Source organism: Sinocyclocheilus grahami, unplaced genomic scaffold, assembly GCF_001515645.1.
Source record: "Sinocyclocheilus grahami isolate Dianchi unplaced genomic scaffold, SAMN03320097.WGS_v1.1 scaffold16.1, whole genome shotgun sequence".
In the NCBI taxonomy this organism is placed as follows: Eukaryota; Metazoa; Chordata; class Actinopteri; order Cypriniformes; family Cyprinidae; genus Sinocyclocheilus; species Sinocyclocheilus grahami.
In genome coordinates, this window is record NW_015505195.1 from 4,302,981 (window position 1) to 4,321,794 (window position 18,814).

Here is an 18,814-nt window from a genome sequence, read left to right on the forward strand (position 1 = left end):
GCTGCAGGTTTAGGCTCACTTAAGTGACTGCATTTTTTTCATTTATAGGGATTTTTTTTTTACAGAAAATAATTTATTTATGTTCTGATTATTGTTGAGATGCAGGTTTAGGCTCACTTAAGTGACTGCATTTAATTAAGAAGAATTTAATTATTTATTCTAATTATTTAGCCGGACATGTTTACTGTTCCAAAATGTTCTATATGTTTCTTAAAAATAAAATGTGTTCAGTGGAAAAAAAGTTGTTTTTTTACCCAGATTTTTTACCCAGCTGTAATGGCAATACCGTGATACCATGAAACCGTGATATTTTTTTTAATCTAAGGTTATCATACCGTCAGAATCTCATACCGGCCCATGCCTAGTCCTGACCAGCATTTGATTCAAATAAACAAAAGTAGTTTATTTAGTACAATAAAAGACAAAAAAGAAAAACAGACAGGAAAAGTTGCAGAAAAGGCCTTAAACGCACAGTTACTATAGAGATTTGCTGATCTTTGTAAAATACACTGTTCAAAAGTTTGGAGTTGGTAAGAGTGTTTTTTAAAGTTTATAAATGAAATCTTATATACTCCAAGGCTGCATTTATTTGATCAAAAATACAGTAAAACTTAAAATAGCTGTTTTCTGTTTTAATATATTTTAAAATGTAATTTATTTGTCCAATGGCAAAGCTTTGTGGACTTTGAAGTCTAAACCCTTCCTAATCAAAACGGTGACACCCCTACTCTTAGTATTGAATGTACTTGAGTATACCTGATCAGTCCACCCCTTTTGAAGGTGGTTTGGTTGAATTCTGAGAAGATGAAGATGTGAGCAAACGCTCCAGGACACCCTAAGTACGTGCCAGGCTTCGGCCTTGACTTTTCTATTCACCAAGATTCTCTGACTCAAACTGGTTCTTTTTCATCAACCAACTTCAGCAAAGATCAATTTGAATCTTCAGATTGCATCAAACCTCTCTTTCAGACAGACGAGACGTGCAAGTATTCAAACTTAGTCTTATTAATTGATACATTAGGTATCATTTGCACCTTTTTACAAAGGTGTGTTTGAACTAAGAATCTGATGTTTCCTTCAGGCTGTAAATCTGCTGAATATGCAAATGGTTCCATAACGTCATTCCTTATTTCTCTCCTCTTTACTGCTTAAGCTTTAACCCTTTCCTATACCAACTGTATGCGTGTGTGTGTGTGTCTGTGTATGTGTATGTTGATTATAACTAGTTATGATTAATTATTCATATTTCCCCATGAGCTGATTCGCTACAAGGGAAAAGAACAAATGAGCTCCAAAAACTCCACAATAGTTTTTGTCATGAACTTTCCTTTTACCTATAGTTTATAACAGTAAGTGTTATGTGTCTCCTTAGAAGTCTCTTGAATGGACCAGTCTTGTCATTTTAATAGTAATGCAGTCTTATTTTCCCTTCTGAGCAAGCACTTGTTTCTCATAGAAGTAATTTACTTTGTCTGGGGTCTCGAAGATGAGGTTCTCTCCCGTAAACATGACTTTAAGGCGTATGGGGTACAGCAGACGAAACTGAATGCCCTCTTTATACAGAGCTTGTTTCACCGGGTTAAAAGTGGCACGTTTCTTAGCAAGGGCAGTGCTCAGATTGGGATATATCCTCAGAGTATTCCCCTTGAACTTCACCTCATGCTGTCCAGCCCATCTCAAGGCAAGCTCGTGGTCACAATAACAGTGAAAACACAGCACAAAAGCATGCACAGATTTACCCGTTGTAGGTTTGGGTCCAAGAGAGCGGTGCGCTCGGTCCAGCGGTGGTGGGCTTGTGAATACCTCTGTATTCAGGTGAAGCTCTGAAACAAATACGGTGAGGTCTTTGCCTCCTCGCTCCCCTCGGGGACATTCAGTATACCCAGATTCGATCATCGCAATCTATTCTCCAGATCGTCCAGACGCTCCAATGACAAACTATTTTGAGCCTTAAGGGAACTGACTGTAGCTTCCACTGCCACAAGACGCTCAAAGTTTTCACTTTTCTGCTGACGTCAGTTCATCAGGGCAGCTATATCATCCTTGAGAATTTCCTGTTGTTTAGCTAGTTAACTAGACTAAATGCCAATGTAGATTGTATAGTCTACTAGAGATCAAAACTATATTAATAATGATTTAATAATGTTAAATGTTTATGTATTGTAACATGTTCCTTTCAGATTTTAATTCAGATGTAGTGTTATACATGCAAATGCATTTTCTTGGATGGAAAAATATGGTGGGAAAAAATTTTAAATGCTTGAAAAAAAAAAAAAAATATATATATATATATATATATATATATATATATATATATATATATATATATATATATATATATATATATATATATATATATATATATATATATATATATATTTTTTTTTTTTAAATTATATAAAAAAATAGAAATAAAAATATATTGGTAGAAAATAAAGTTATGTAAATATATTTGAATAACACTCAATATATATATATATATATTTTTTTTTTTTGGCTATTTTTTGGCTATTTTTTGTATATTTCATATATTTTAAAAATGTATTAGGAAATATGTTTTTTGCCATATAGGATTATCCTTCATAATTCTACATTTTAATATGCTCAAGAAACATTAAAACTCAATATTAATATTATTAATATTAATGTTGAAAAATGTTTTGATGCTTAAAATATTTGTGGAAACTGATACATTGGGGGGGGGGGATTCTTTGATGAATAAAACATATTTATTGACAATAAAAATCCTTTGTGATGCTTTGAAAAATAATAAAATAAAATAAAATAAAAAACTAACCCCAAAAATTTTGAATGGTACAGTAGGCTCTTTTTTTCCTGTTTATAAACTGGCATGGGTATTTCCCCCTCTCTTTTGATTGTTTAGTTGGTGCACTCTCACTGCTTGCTGTTTGGCCACTTTCAGAAAAGCCTGTGGGCATCTCAGGGAGGTGAGGTCCTGTGCAGGTGAGATGCACATTTCCTGTCTTGCTCTCATGCCCCCATGCCTGCGTACATGAGATGACCTCACAGCCAAGCTGAGAGCATAGATTATTAATAGAGCAGATATAGCCTGTGGTTTCAGGACCAGAATAAAACAAACGTTGATGCTTGCCATTCAGAATTACACTCAGCCACTGAGCATTAAAGAGGCCAGTTTTATAGACAGGTACGCAGTGATCCGGGCTAAGCGAAGACGTGTGGGCTGTTCATTCCATTTTTTTCATTATTTTTATAGGTCTTTTCCCATAAACTTTGTTTGGAGATGCGATAGTCAGTATTATGCCTGTCAGGCACTAAACATCCATTATTTTCTCTGTCCGAGTCCAGGGGAGATGCAAAAAGCGAACTTTAAAGTCTCATTCTAGTGAAAGAAGAGAGGGATGAGGCGATTGCATTGGAGGTCATCAGTTATCTGTTTTCTACCAGACTGCTTTTGGAAAAGGCAAATATCTCTGTCAGATAAAGAGAAGAATGGTTGATTCTCTTGTCTCTCTGTTTCTTTCTTTGTATCTATTTTTCTGCCTTTGCATTTAGGCGGTTCCATCCAGTCAGATGAATAGGCATGTTTGATCACATAGAGTTTCCCCTGGAACAAGAAATGCATGAGGGAGAGAAAGAGAGAGTAAAAGGACCCTCACGGAGCTATTCGTGAGCTTCTTCTAATGCAATGCAAATGAAAGGTTTCTTGTATCTGTTGAGTTCTATTTTAGGTTTGTGAAAAGCAGCATGGAGACTTGCTCAGGGAGATACTCACTATACAACCCAGGAAAGGCAGGCTGAATAGACAGGAAGTGTGTGTGTGTGTGTTTTGGCACACGTATGCATGTGTGTACAGTGCTGAATGTTTGGAGGATCTGATCGTTTCAGGGCTGCTCGACCCACTCTGCTCACTAACACTTACACTCTCTTGAGCCACAAGCCATGATGCTTATCAGAAATCTCTCACACTGTAAAAATACCACATGACGGCTTATGACGCATCTTCCACAGTGCTCATTGTCTGCATGAGAAGATTATTTCCATCAAGTAAATCAACATTTTTTACAGGTCTTGTATGACATTGCTAATCTTTGCAAACTCATTAAAATGAAGTAAACTCCTGAAAGGTTTGGGGTCTATTAGAAAGTAATACTTTTATGCAGCAAGGACACATTCAATTAATAATTAAATCATTAAATTCTGGAGTAAGATTGGAGTAATGGCTGCTGAAAATTCAGCTTTGACATCACAGGAATAAATTACATTTTAAATATCAATCAATCAATCAATCAATCAATCAAACAAACAAACAAACAAATAAATAGTTATTACACATTGTATAATTTCACAATCTTACTGTATTTACTGTATTATTTTGTGAAGAAATAAGTGCATTTTTGCTGAGCATTAGAGAATACTTTCAAAACATTAAAAATTATTTGTGACCACAAACTTTTGAATGGTAGTGTATATTATACTACATTGCATTACTTTATTCATTTAGCAGATGCTTTTATCTAAATAACTTAAATATAAGGAGCACTACAAGCAAGTTATCATAAGAGCCAACAATATTTGCAGTATCATGTTTCAAGTGGAAGATTAGATTAGTACACAAGCTAAAGTGAAATGCAGAGAAGAAGAGAAAATAAGTTGTTGTTACAGGTACTTGCATGTGAAGTGTCTTCAGCTGTTTCCTAAAGGATGTGATGGTCTCAACAGATCAGGTCGAAGTTTGCCACTCGTTCAGAGGTACAGAGATAGTGAAGGTTCTAGAAAGTTTCATTGTGAACCACTCATTCACTAACAATAAAAAACAACAAGTCCCTTTCTAGGGTGAAATCAAGTAGAAGTAGCTCTATTTGAAGGTAAAAAAATGCACATTTTGACTACTTTGTAGTGTAACCATGAAACCTAAACCTAACCCTGAAATTATAGGCTGAAGATGTAAATACAGTAGCAGAGTGTGGTATAGTTGGGTAATTTAGTAAATGTTGTCTTGTTGACCCTGAACTTTCAGCAGTAGCTTTGTGCGCTGTTGTGACTGGCAGCCAGCAGTCGTGGCGCTGTCCAAGGTGCTGAAGAGAGACCTGCTGCTCATTTGATTTAAGTCTCAGCTCCAGACAGCCTCAAATGTCTAGCATGTCTCTGAAACAACTAAAGGAGCTGTTCATTGTAATATATTTTGGGACCTTTATGTCTTACTTCTGCAGGAACAGCACCTTTTTTGCTGATTCATAAATCTGTGTTTGGAGAAATAACATTGTTACACTGAAGAGCTCAGGCATGTCTTTGAAAAACTGTGAAGATAATCTCACTGATTTGCTGTACTACCTAAGACCTGTCAGCAGATTAATGTGTGAAATCTTTCCTATAGTGAGTTAATGGCAGGGCTTTGCAATGACGTCACATCTCTCCCAACAAGAGAGCAGGGATTTGTCCTTTTCCTTGGCTAAGCCTCATTACACACTCTCACATACGCAGACACCCCTGTCATTTCTCTCCAGCCTGCTTCTGATGCTTCTATATCTGTATAATTATTAGGAGATCCTTCCTCAGTAGCTTCCTACTGGCCATTTCTAAGCCAGACTAGCAGTGCTGTCCAGATAAATACAGTATTTTATGTTATTTTATTTTATTTATTCACAACTTACCATTTTTTCATGGCATATTTAATATGGCTTTTAATATTTTGTTATATTATTTTATTTTATATGTATTTTAATTTATGGTAATTTATTTATTTGATTAACAAATTAGCATTATTTGCCTGGGATATTTAATGTGGCTTTTATTTATTTATTTACAACATGGCTCTATTGGCCTTCCATATTTAAAGATTTATTATTTTATTATTATTTTTTTTATTCACAACTTCATTTCATTTTACTTTCTGTTGATCATAGCAACAGTAATTCATATTATTATTATTATTATTATTTTCATATTTAAAGTGAACATTTATTTTTAAAGGAAGTTCTTCAATAGCATTTAGTTTTTGCTGTGGTAATGAGAACTGGTATCAAGAATTGTGACATTTCTCTGCAAATTTCACGAGCATCGATTTGAAATTTTATTTTCTTTACAAGCCTTCAGTCTTTCAGTCGTCTCTCTCCCTCTCTTTCTCTGAGGCATTGTATGTGTCTATGTGTGTGTGTATTTGTGTTGAGAGGGCACATGTGTGAAGAGGGAGTCATGTTCTGTCATCATTGTGGCAGGGATATGAAATGTCAGTGCAAGGCTGTTGGAGATATCTCCCCCACAGTCACCACACACACACACACACACACACACACACTGGTTCTGCAGCACACAGATCAGAGCATGTGAAACAACCATTTACATCTCAGTGATCCAGCAGGAAGCATATTCTGATGCAGTGCTTTTATACGCTCATGTGCTAATGGACCAATGCGAGGACGACAGCTGCCTGTCCAGTCTCTAAATATGAAATGTGAAATCCTTCCAATTAATTTATGAACCATATATGAATGACAAGGACAATTGTGTCCAATGATGGCATGTTTTTATAATGTGGTCTTATTAGTAGATATTCACTTTTTTTTAATGAACATTTGTAATAAGAAACACTCTCTGCCTATATTTTATGCTTTTATGCAAGGTTTAATAATAATTTCATTCAGTCAAAGAAAAAGTTTATATGACTTTACTTCCATCCCCTTTAGTCCTATCTGGATTTCAATTATAAATTTGCCTATTTAATGAAGTATTTCGTAATTTCGGATTGTTTTTGAGTAATTTGGTAGTATGATACAAAATGTATATTTTACATACAAATATCTATGATTACTAATGTAATCACCCTTTAAGTAAGACAATAGGCCGATATATTAATAAGCCTATATTCATGTATTTCATACATTTATATAAATACAGACCACTTAAATAATGAATATCTTATGGTATCTTATTGGTAGTAAATGTTAGCCCATTTGATTTCACAATTACAACAGACTCCACTAGTTATCTTATAAAATAGATTATTATGCAACATTGGTAAATATAGATAATTATATAGATATAGATAATAAAAATATTTTCAATCTGCTTAGGATCCAAGAATTCAGTCAGCTGTATGAGGATCAGACTGACTCAGATATAAGTTACCCGCTTATCCAAAATGCAGGCATGGAATCCATATTTATTTGCAACACTTCTCTGAAGTGTAATTCAGCTGAAAAATCGGCCCATGAGTCATATGTCAGTGAGCATTTGGCTTGCTGTCAGAAACCATTCGGGTCGGGTTTCTCAAGTTTCGTCTTGTGTCTAGAGAGTATGTGTGATGATTCGTAATGGGACGAATGAGATCACGGTGCTTGATTGTCTTGTGTGAAGACATTCACTCATCGGATGTGAAGACAGCTGAGTAACTAGTACTTGATGTTCCTGAATTTTCCACTGGCCATATATCTACCAAACCTCTAATCTCATTAATAGTAACCTGGGATAGTGCTTACCATAATCCCTCTGGATATACAGTATACTGTGCTTGTATGTGTATTTAGACCATTATTATTTTATATTCCTTTGTAACCTACAGTCCTAAAGTCTGAGTCCATATTGAAAATTTAATTTAGACGTGTAAAATACGTTTTAGTTTTAGGGGGAAAAAAATCAATGTTATGATGTAAAAGGAACAAAGAAAGATTCTGCACTATTTCTTGGTTGCTAATCAAATTGAACTTTGATCAGACGGTCAGATGCTCTAGAGCTCAAGATCATTTCGAATCATGGAGGAGAATATGATCATAAGGATGAACATTTGCTTTAAATTTGCTCAAAATCTGTTTTGATGAAGAAACAAACTAATCTACATCTTGGATGGCCTGAGGGCGAGTAATGTTTAAGCAAATTTTCATTTGTTGGTGAACTGTTCCTTTAATGTTAATGTTTAATATTGGATCTGCCTGCCCTGTGGAATTATGTATTATTTACACCGATCAGGGATAACATTATGACCACCTTCCTAATATTGTGTTGGTCCCCCTTTTGCTGCCAAAACAGCCCTGACCCGTCGAGGCATGGACTCCACTAGACACCTAAAGGTGTGCTGTGGTATCTGGCACCAAGATGTTAGCAGCAGGTCCTTTAAGTCCTGTAAGTTGCGAGGTGGGGCCTCCATGGATCGGACTTGTTTGTTCAGCACATCCCACAGATGCTCGATTGGATTGATATCTGGGGAATTTGGAGGCCAAGTCAACACCTCAAACTCGTTGTTGTGCTCCTCAAACCATTCCTGAACCATTTTTGCTTTGTGGCAGAATGAAAGGCCATGAAAGGGTGTACATGGTCTGCAACAATGCTTAGGTAGGTGGTACGTGTCAAAATAACATCCACATTGATGGCAGGGCCAAAGTTTTCCCAGCAGAACATTGCCCAAAGCATCACACTGCCTTCGCTGGCTTGCCTTCTTCCCATAGTGCATCCTGGTGCAATGTGTTCCCCAAGTAAGCGACGCACACGCACCTGGCCATCCACGTGATGTAAAAGAAAACATGATTCATCAGACCAGGCCACCTTCTTCCATTGCTCTGTGGTCCAATTCTGATGCTCACGTGCCCACTGTTGGCGCTTTGGGAGGTGGACAGGGATCAGCATGGGCACCCTGAATGGTCTGCAGCTATGCAGCCCCCATACGTAACAAACTATGATGCACTGTGTATTCTGACACCTTTCCATCAGAACCAGCATTAACTTCTTGAGCAATTTGAGCTACAGTAGCTCGTCTGTTGGATTGGACCACACGGGCCAGCCTTCGCTCCCCACGTGCATCAATGAGCCTTGGTCGCCCATGACCCTGTCGGCGGTTCACCACTGTTCCTTCCTTGCACCACTTTTGATAGCTACACATACTGCAGACCAGGAACACCTTAAAAGAGCTGCAGTTTTGAAGATGCTTTGACCCAGTAAAGTCGTCTAGCAATTACAATTTGGCCCTTGTCTAACTCTGAAATCCTTACACTTGTCCATTTTTCCTGCTTCTAACACATCAACTTTGATGACAACATGTTCACTTGCTGCCTAATACTGTATATCCCACCCACTATCAGGCACAGTGATGAAGAGATAATGAGTGTTATTCACTTCACCTGTCAGTGGTCATAATGTTATGCCTGATTGTCTATATAGCTTTAACAGTATTATTTGTTGCACAGTGTGGTGTGTTAGTCATGACGTCTAGTCCTGAGAGGGTCAGTAAATGACTGTCTATAAAGGGGATTCATATAAGACCTTGTCCCACCCTGCAACACTCATCAGAACAGACTGAGCTACAAATTGAATTAAAATTTTAATATAGAGAAGAAGAGAGAAAGAAAAAAGGAGAGGGAAAGTTCAAGTGATCAAAAGAGTACGCTCTCTCTGTGTAATGGTTAATAAACCCCTTTTATTGTGTTATTTCCCATAATTTGTTGCATCATAAAATAAGAAGTGTCTGTAACCTTTAGCTTCAGAGCTCTGGGGAAAAGTGTTTCTGTGTGAATCTGTGAAACCACAGACAATACGAGGAGGAGCCTGGCCATTCACTCAAATTAAAACGGGAGAAATTGCAATTATTAACAAAAAAGCAATCGTTTCTCAAACCATTCAGGCAGATTTTATTGGTGATTTGTTATATGTTTTTGAAATGTAAGCTTGGCAAACAGTTCTGGATTTCTAAATCTCTTTCCACAGAGCTAGAAGTAGCATTTGGGGGCGTTATGAAGATTGCCTAAAAGGACTTTGGTGAAACTCATGATCAGTTCATTCAGTGTTTATAATGTTATTCCCTTTACTTTTAACAGAGTGGATATGAGCGAGATGGAAAAAAGAGATGGTCTTATCATTTTCTTTCTGGCTTTTTCAGATAGCATATTTTCCATTTAACTTTTTAGGAACTCCCGAGCTTCTTCTTTCAACTTCCTTGTGTCAGGAAATGTGTTCTTTTAGCGCTTTCATTTAAATAAAATATATATTTTCCCCATTATCATGAATATGGATGAGAAAAGAAATTATATATTCCCACTGAGTCTATATTTGTTCTGCTGTTAAATCTAAGCAACTAAGCACAAATCTTATGCAAGCTTGCAAACATAGTGAACGTTAGCCTAATAAATATTCAAAAGGAAAATCTTCTTTGTTCATCTACTTTATTCTTGTCTTTGTCCCTTGTAGTTTTAATTTATTGCATTAATTAATTTAATTGTATTTGTTTTCAATTTATTTATTCATTTTCATATGTTATCAATTCAATGTCCTGCAAAACTCAGCAGAATACAAGTTTGGTGATTAAATAAAACACAATACTGTAATTTGCCAGTTGGCCGAAAAGTTTATTAAGAACTTTAACCTTACGTGGGTTGAATTGTAAGATATGACATGTTTATATGCATAATGCAAATAAATCAGTCACAAGTTTGTTATGAAATGTTGGTAAAAACAACAACAAATTTAGAGAACATTCATATGAATGGCAAGTAATTGGAAGAGGTTTGCCTATGCCATCTTAATTGGCTTGTGTGGCAAAAAGCTCATTTTGAAATGTGCGCCTGTTTGTAGTCTGTGAATTTTCTGTGAATAGAAACAAGACCTTTGCTTTGTGGACGATGTGTTGAATTACAATGCAGAATCTAAATGGGTTGCACCATGCTGAAGTGACCCGAATTGTAGCTGATGCGTTATAAGTAAAGAGCAGGGAGGGGTTGTTCATGCAAAGCTGTCCTCAATGTTTTTCACTCTCTTTCACACCCTGTCTTGTGCGACCCTTAATTTAGCCCTCATTAATATCACAGCAGCCTCCTTGAATTCACAATGTAGCCACCTAATTCCATCAAAAGCCAGCAGACAGGTGATCATTAATAGCACAACATCGGTTCCGATCCGTCTCCTTAAGTAAATACAATGATGTTCCTGACAGGAATTACATTCTAATGGAACACATTAGCACAGGGAGTGTGAGTCAGGCCCCCCAGGGCCCAGCCCAATGGGATTGAAGGACCTTATTAGTGAGGTAAAATCTCTAAGATGAGTGGCCAACCCAAGGTCCTGACCCAGTTCAGTCAGACCAGATCCCACAAGTATTTTTTTTTCCGAATGGAAAGTGAGAAAGAAATGTAAAGAGAGACTAGAAGAGGCGAAAATGGAGAGCAAAGGGCCCTCTTTTAGTGTGCTTAGGAATAAACAGATGAAGCGGCATCCTGAACAGGCTCTTGAGTATAGGTGAATGAAAGTGCGATTTAGATGAAAAGAGAATTTATATTCCTTTCGATTTGTGGTTTTATAAACTGTTTTAGTATATTTCAAATATATGATTTTCAAGTGTGACTCATATTTTACTTTATGTTGGACTTGCTGGTTCAGACATGCCAGTTCACCAATGGGTCAGATAACTCTATACAATCCATAATCTCTGAACTCAAAGCAACACAAAGACCATTAATAGTATGTGTGGCCATGTGTGGGCTCTTTAATCCCTCTAAATTAGCCTTTGACCATGACCAATATTATTGAAGGACAGAAAAGATTACAGATATGTCTCAATGAACTCTCGTTCTGTCTGGATCAATAGAGATTCTTGGCTTCTAGATATGGGTATGACAGCCCATTTCAATGTGTTTGAGGTTCTGGAATTGAAAAAACCCCCAGCACCCCTCAAAGAGCTAAAACAAGTTAAACAAGTTCAGCTGAAACAAACCAGGGAGGTACTGTAGAATCACAGTGGAAGGAAATTGGACATTTTGTGGTTTGAGGAGTTTATTTCACTAGAGGTCTTCAAATTGGTTTCAAGGACCCTCAAGGACCACAAGGGGGTGCTAGGGTGTCTGTGAAAAAATGAGGAAAACAAAAGAGAGAAATTGTACAAAATGCTTTTTTAGGACTGTCATAATAATGAAATGTGATATTATTATTATTATTATTTAAACCACCAAATCTAATCATACATTACTATTTAATTCTGCTTTCAAAAGACAAAAAGTAAGGTAAAATGAAGGAACTATCTGAAGGAAATATCTGGATATAGTTTGTGTAGTATTATATATTAAAAATAATTGACTTTTTACTTAATTTTAGAAATGTTTCACAATATAATATAAATGAGTTTTTATACATAAAATTTTTAAACACTTTATAGTTGTGCTTGTATTTTATCTGTAGCCCAACATTAGATCACTGGCAGAATTTTCAGAGATTCCAATAAATATCAGACATTTGGCACACTTTTGTCCAAAGCAATATGTGGTGCATTCAAGCAATACATTTTATTGGTATGTGTAAACCTATGATTTTTACGTTGCTAGCACCATGAGACCAATTCAGGTAGAGGAACGTTTGTTTACAAAGCAAAGTAATTGAAGAGTGTCTTTGAAAGGAAATGTCTTTGAAAACAAAATTGAAGTGTGCTTTTAGCATCTAGCTGTTAAAGGGGAATCACACATCTAATTAATATTGGAGGTCAATTTATAAGAACTTAGTGAGTCACAGAGCAGAACGAAGCCGAGAGCGAAAATCGCTAGACTGGAAAATGGTGTTGGAAATAAGGACATTACAAAGAGTGCAGTAAAACCCAATCTACTGTAGTCAGTCCTTCAAAGATCTAATAAGACAGTCTTTCAGGTAAAGAAATTGTGTAAATTTTGCAGAGCCTGCATACTCTCTCTGTGATGTATAAAACATGCACTGATTAAGATTCTCCAATGCGGCTGATTTCCCTCTCTCTCTCTCTTTCTCTGCTCTTCAGTTCCATGGTTGCTTGGCGACCTGGAGGAATGCTGGGATGTAGAATGTGGATCCTCTTCATCCTTGTCCACCTCACAATGGATCTGTCTCTGTGTGCACCAGCAGGCCAAGGGCTCACACTCAAACTGCTGCCCAGATCAGTGCCCCGCTGGCAGCCACACCCTCTGCCTAGTCGGGACACACTCACCGGCCAGCACTTGAGGACTCTGGGTGTCTTGCATCGTGGTGTTCCCCCTCCCTTGCCATCACTAGGCAATCATGGGGTGCTGGGGGGCACCAAACTGTGGGGGAAAAACCGCAGGTCACTCCAAAAACGACAACTTTGTGCGGAGTGCCAATTGACCCCCTCTGACAAAGGGAAGTCGGTTGCATTACCAGAGGGGAGTAAATCTGATTTAAATCTGCATTTATCTCGCTCACGGAGGCAGCTGAAAGGGGACGGCTATGACTCCCTGGAGGGGAGGACCACCACAGTGGCAGGATTTATTGACTGGGGCCCTACAGGGGTCGACGAGGGGCTTGAGGAGGAGGCGAAGGTGACCTCGAATGCCACCGTCACCTCTTTAGCCCCTTCCATCACCACAGTTACCGTAACTAGCACTACCACACGCAGCCCCCAAAGGACGTATGCGGTGATTACAACTGCACATCCTAAGAGGCACAGCACCACACAGCCAAGCAACTCCAGAGTGACTGCCAAACCACCGAAACCTTTTGGGGACACACCAGGTAGGGCATAAATCTGAATGGCGGCTGTTTCTTCATGTAGTTTTTGTTTCTAATCTGTGTAAGGTACTTAATCAGCGTATGTTTGATCACATATTTAAAATTCAGAGGCGGCGAAACACAAAAATATATTTTTAGGGGCCGTCAGGCGGTTTAAGGTCATTCATGAATATAGTGCAGAGGCCTTTGGGTCTCAAACCACAATGCAGTGCATCAAAAACACTGTGTGGGTTCTTTGAAAAACTGAGGGTGGAAAATACTCACGAAGCTGTAATTGGCACACAACTGCTCGGCAATTTACAGCAAAGAAGGTGGTTAAATTGTTGAAGGGCCAAGAGCGTCCATCTAGCTAGTTAATTTTTTTGGTGAAAATATTGGATAACTCTAATTGGATAAATTTTGCTGTGAAAAACATCAGCTGCTGCATAATTATGGAAAATAAGCAAATATGGAGAAAATAATGTTGAAAGTATAGTGTTGAAAGTTTGTCATATTGGTTAAAGGGGTCATATGATGCTTTTTTAAAGATCATTATGTTGTGTATTTGGTGTAACAGAATATGTTGACATGCTTTAATGTTCAAAAAACACATTATTTTTCAAATACTGTACATTATTGTAGGTCCTCTATGCCCCGCCTCTCTCAAACGCTTCGTTTTCTACAAAGTCCCTCCTTCCGACAAGCGCAGTCTGCTCTGATTGGCCAGCTGACCCAGTGCATTTTGATTGGCCGAACTATGCAAGCACTCGTCGGAAATGTAACACCCCTTACCATAATCGCGAGCTTCATCTTTCAAAATTTATGTAAAGACAGAGCCCGCAATCAGCTTGTAACACTCCAAAGAGAAAGGAAAACTTGAAATCGCATCATATGACCCCTTTAATAGGCTATGTTGAAAGTTTTGTGAAAGTGGAAATGTGTCACTTTTGCTTTTTGTGGCTTAAAGTTTCTTAAGCAGGCGGAAGAATACAGTGTTGTACATATATGATATGAATTTTTCAATGTTCTTGAAATAAGTCTCTTATAAATCAAGGCTGCATTTATTTAATTAGATTCACAGAAACCTGAAATTTAGCAGCCATTACTCCAGTCTTCATTGTCACATGATCCTTCAGAAATCATTTTAATCTGCTGATCATCTATAATTCTTTCAATTACAATTTATGTTAACATTTCAATTTGAACCGCAATTTTCAATTCAAATTTAGGAATTTAACTGGAATTTAAAAGGCAATTATTATTTACATTTTAGATGGCCAGTTGATTAAATTTGGCCAGTTTTGAAGGCAGCATAGTTTCCTTTGTGCATCCTTTGCTGTTTTTGAGATTCTGCAATATAGTGTGTGGAGTTCAGGTTTACAAAAAATAAGAATTACATTTGAAAAAAAGTTTATTTATTAATGTCCAGTTTTTCAACACTCAGTTTCAACTGAGAACTAAGCATCGTAATCATCCCTAAAACTTTCTTGATGTTCTGGAGCCCCAGAAGCCTGAAAACCAGTTTTCATATGCAAAATGTTGCTTGTTTAGTCATTGTCTGGGCACAGAGGCAGCAAGATGGATTTAATGCTCTTCTGCTGTTACATTTATCATTGGCTCCATTGCATAATCTAGGCTTTGGTACTGCATGACAGAGTAGCCTACATATGGCAACCTCAGTATCTGTTAGTAGTATTTGTGAATCCTGGGGAGATTATTCTATTCTCTGTCCTAGAAGGATGATGATTGGCATTAGCTCTCATGTCTGCCATTAGGCTGCAATCTGTCCTCTGTGTTTGGTATTGCACAGCATTAGGCTAGTCATCCATTCAGTGTGAAGTCCTCTGGGTAGATCAACTATTGTGCTCCATAAATCTGTGCAAAAGGGGAAGTGTCTTGACACTTTCTACAAATTGGCTTGACACTATCTGTATATGCCATGCACAGAGATCTGTTATAGTCTACGAAGTGGGCAAAAATGTATAATTAAGTTTACACAAAAGCGTGGTTCAGTGCCAGACATAATAAAAGACAGATAGCATGACCCCTAAAACTGACAAGTTGCTGATTTGCCGAAAAATATGTTTTAATCCCTTAATTCTACACTACAGATCTTCTGTACAGCAAAGTTATTAATCTTCACAAGTTTTGCACATTAGAATGCCATAGATTACATTAGCAGCGAAAGATATTAACAATGAGTAATATACAAGCGAGAACAATTTTACGACTCCCCTGAATGGAGACTTACAGTACATACATCCATGCATGTCGAATTGTATTTCAGCATAAAGGTCAACCTCCAATCAAATGTCACGGCCTCATTAACCACAGGAATGATTAGCCAAATGAAGTCAATCTGGAGTGAGGACAGCAGTGTCATTACATCTAAAGGCCAGTGTAAGGTTTGCCTTAATCTCTAAAGTGCTGTTCCAATAATCCTCTTCGCCTTTCTTCCTCTTCTTCATTTCTTCTGATCTTTATAAAGGCTACGCAGGTGAATGCAAAATATCAATCGCACCAAACTGACAGTTCACAACCACATAGTCTAACACTAGTAGAGGAGATTGTAGAAACATATATCTCATATGCTATATACACCTCTGTGTTTTAAAAAACTCTTGTGTAATTTTTATGCCATTACTTCCATCAAATTACAAGCAACGTGTTTCTTTGTAAGGCCCGACTGGGCTGGACATAATAACATTGGCTTCACCAATGAGTTATTTTTGCATTATTTATTATTAATTAGTTCTGCGGTTCTATTGGTGACATTAGTGATGCATAACTTACACACTTCACCTATGAAAAGGAAGTAGGTAATCTGGAAGGATGGCCTGATTGCTGGTGCCCTATCTGACCAGTATCAGTGTATCATTGTTGACCATGTACATATGTTTTTATGGCTTTTAACATAAAGCATTTGGTTTTCTGAAGTGTATTAAATACTGTTGTTGCAAGTTCTGCTGAATTAAATATTAGGCAATGACAACTAGCTGGCTAACTCTGTTGAGGTTTTGCTAAAATAGTATTCAGTTAGCATCAATATGTATATAATATTTATTTATATAAATATTTACAACTTATATAAATGTGTATAAATATAAATTGACACATTTAAAAAATAATGACACATAAAATCATGTTGCTAAGAATAAAATTTCTTATTTTTGTGGTGAAAATATTGACATGGCAAAAAATAAATACGTTTAAAAAGTTTTCTCAGAAATTGCAAGTAAATATCACAAATAATTACAAAGAAATGGCAAGTAACACATTGAATTAAACAAGACATTTTGAAGTAGAAAAACTGAAATAGAATTTTCTTTTCTTTTGTTCCAAAGATGTTCACATTAAGCAGTGTTACTTTATGTTAATAGTTTGCTTAAAACAAATAATTAATATAAAAAGTTAATGTAAATAGTTATTTTGTGTTTTGTGGGAACCCCGAGGTAGTGGCTCACATTCATAGAGTGCTGTCACAGTATGTGAAATAAGCAGTTTAATCTAATATTTGCTGCTAAATTAATTTGACTGATTTGTGTTTTTTGCTCCTGTGTATGAAAGCAAGTGAAATGGGCTCATACAGACAATGCTGCAGTGTTTTTGCATATTTTAATTATCTGGTGAATTCAAAAAAATACTGGTGTTAATTATAGTTTTAATACAACTGAGGCGTGCAAATTGAATAATTTGTTTGCTGCACACAGTCCGTAGCTGTCTTTTAAGTGCTATTTTGCCATAAGGGAAAATAAATCTGCCTAGTCACTCGTCAGTGACTCTTACAAATAACAAGAAACCTGAGAATATTAAAACTTGATGGAACTGCAGATGGAAAAAATAGCATGTTGATATGTAAATCCCTGAAGAATACAATCTTTCACTCTATTCTACACATGGAAACAACATGAAATGCTGCATGGTGTCTCTTGATGATGCTAGATCTACAGTATCTGAAATATTAATGCATTATGTAGTATGTTGCCTTGGCATGTCTTTCATATACAGTATGAAAATGAGTACTATGTAGTGCCCTTAAGGCATGCCATAATTATCTATCTCTGTCAAGCTACAGCTGAACCTGTCTCATGAAACGAAATACCTATCAAGGTGAAATCCTTCTGCTTCCTCATTCAGCGAGCAGCCCGGGTAAATTTAGCCCCTCGCAAACCTGCACCAGTACTAAACTGCTTCTGACATGCAAAGTAATAGGGGGAAAATAAGCAATGGGCTGTGAATACCAAACTGGAGCATTAGACATGCATACGAGCGGGTGTTCAGCAGAGTTCATTTCAAAGTATAGAAAGTGCATGGAGGTCGATGGAACTGTCCACATGCCTGATTAAAATCCAGGACACCAACAGCACTAACTCCTTTCATTATGGTATTGGAGATGCTCTACTATAGCTGAATTTTATTTTTATTTTTTATTTTTTGCAGGGCTCTTAAAGGGATAGTTCATCCAAAAATGAAAATTGTCATCATTTACTCACCTTCATATTGTTCAAAACCGGTAGGACTTTCTTTCTTCTGTGGAACACTTTACAATAAGGTTCATTAGTTAACTACTTTAGTTAACATGAACAATACTTCTAAAGCATTTATTAATCTTAGTTAACGTTAATTATAACATTTACTAATGCATTATTAAAATCAAAAGTTGTGCTTGTTAACATTAGTTAATGTACTGTTAATTAACATGAACAACTGTATTTTCATTAACTAACATTAACACATAATATAAGAAATGTATTGTTCATTGTTTGTTCATGTTAGTTAATACATGAACTAATGGAACTGTCAAGGTTTGGGTAGAGGATGGAGCGAGGACTCAGTACTGCAGAAAAAGGGTTTAAATGGGTAATAAAAATAAACAAAACACCAACAAAAACTACCCCGTGGGGGAAAAACAGGCTGGCAAGGCAAGGCAGGATCTGGACACGCAACATCCAGGGATAGACGATGACGAACTGACGCAGGACTGCAAACACAAGGAGAATAAATGGAGAGCAAATGAGGAGGGTAATGAGGGACCACATGTGGGGCAAATTAACTAATAATCAGGTAACAAGATTGGAGGGGTCAAGACAATTGACATGAGCACATGGCACACCGAATCAAAGACAAAAAGCCATGTGCTCACACAAAACACAAGCACATGGCCAGCAAAACAAATCACAAGCCATGTGCTAGAACAAAAGACACGAACACGCAGCTAATGAGAAAACTCATAAGCCGCGTGTTCACACAAGACAACAAGAAAAGCACGTGGCTGAACACAAACCGCGTGCTTCACAAAACACAACACACGTGGACAGAAGAGCGCACGGCCGAGCGAACTCGAGACCGCACGCTCCCACAACAGACAGAACATGGAGCGCGAGTGTCCGGACCC

The 18,814-nt window shown here is 37.1% G+C and overlaps 1 protein-coding gene across 2 annotated transcripts in view; it reads left to right on the forward strand.

The window, feature by feature from the left end:
* Positions 1–18,814, forward strand: part of LOC107549259 (adherens junction-associated protein 1-like) — a 68,541-nt gene that overhangs the window by 27,361 nt on the left and 22,366 nt on the right. For both annotated transcript variants that reach the window (XM_016230274.1, XM_016230282.1), the window contains exon 2: positions 12,716–13,443. In XM_016230274.1, the coding sequence (XP_016085760.1) occupies positions 12,716–13,443 (728 nt within the window). The remainder of the gene's footprint in view (positions 1–12,715; positions 13,444–18,814) is intronic.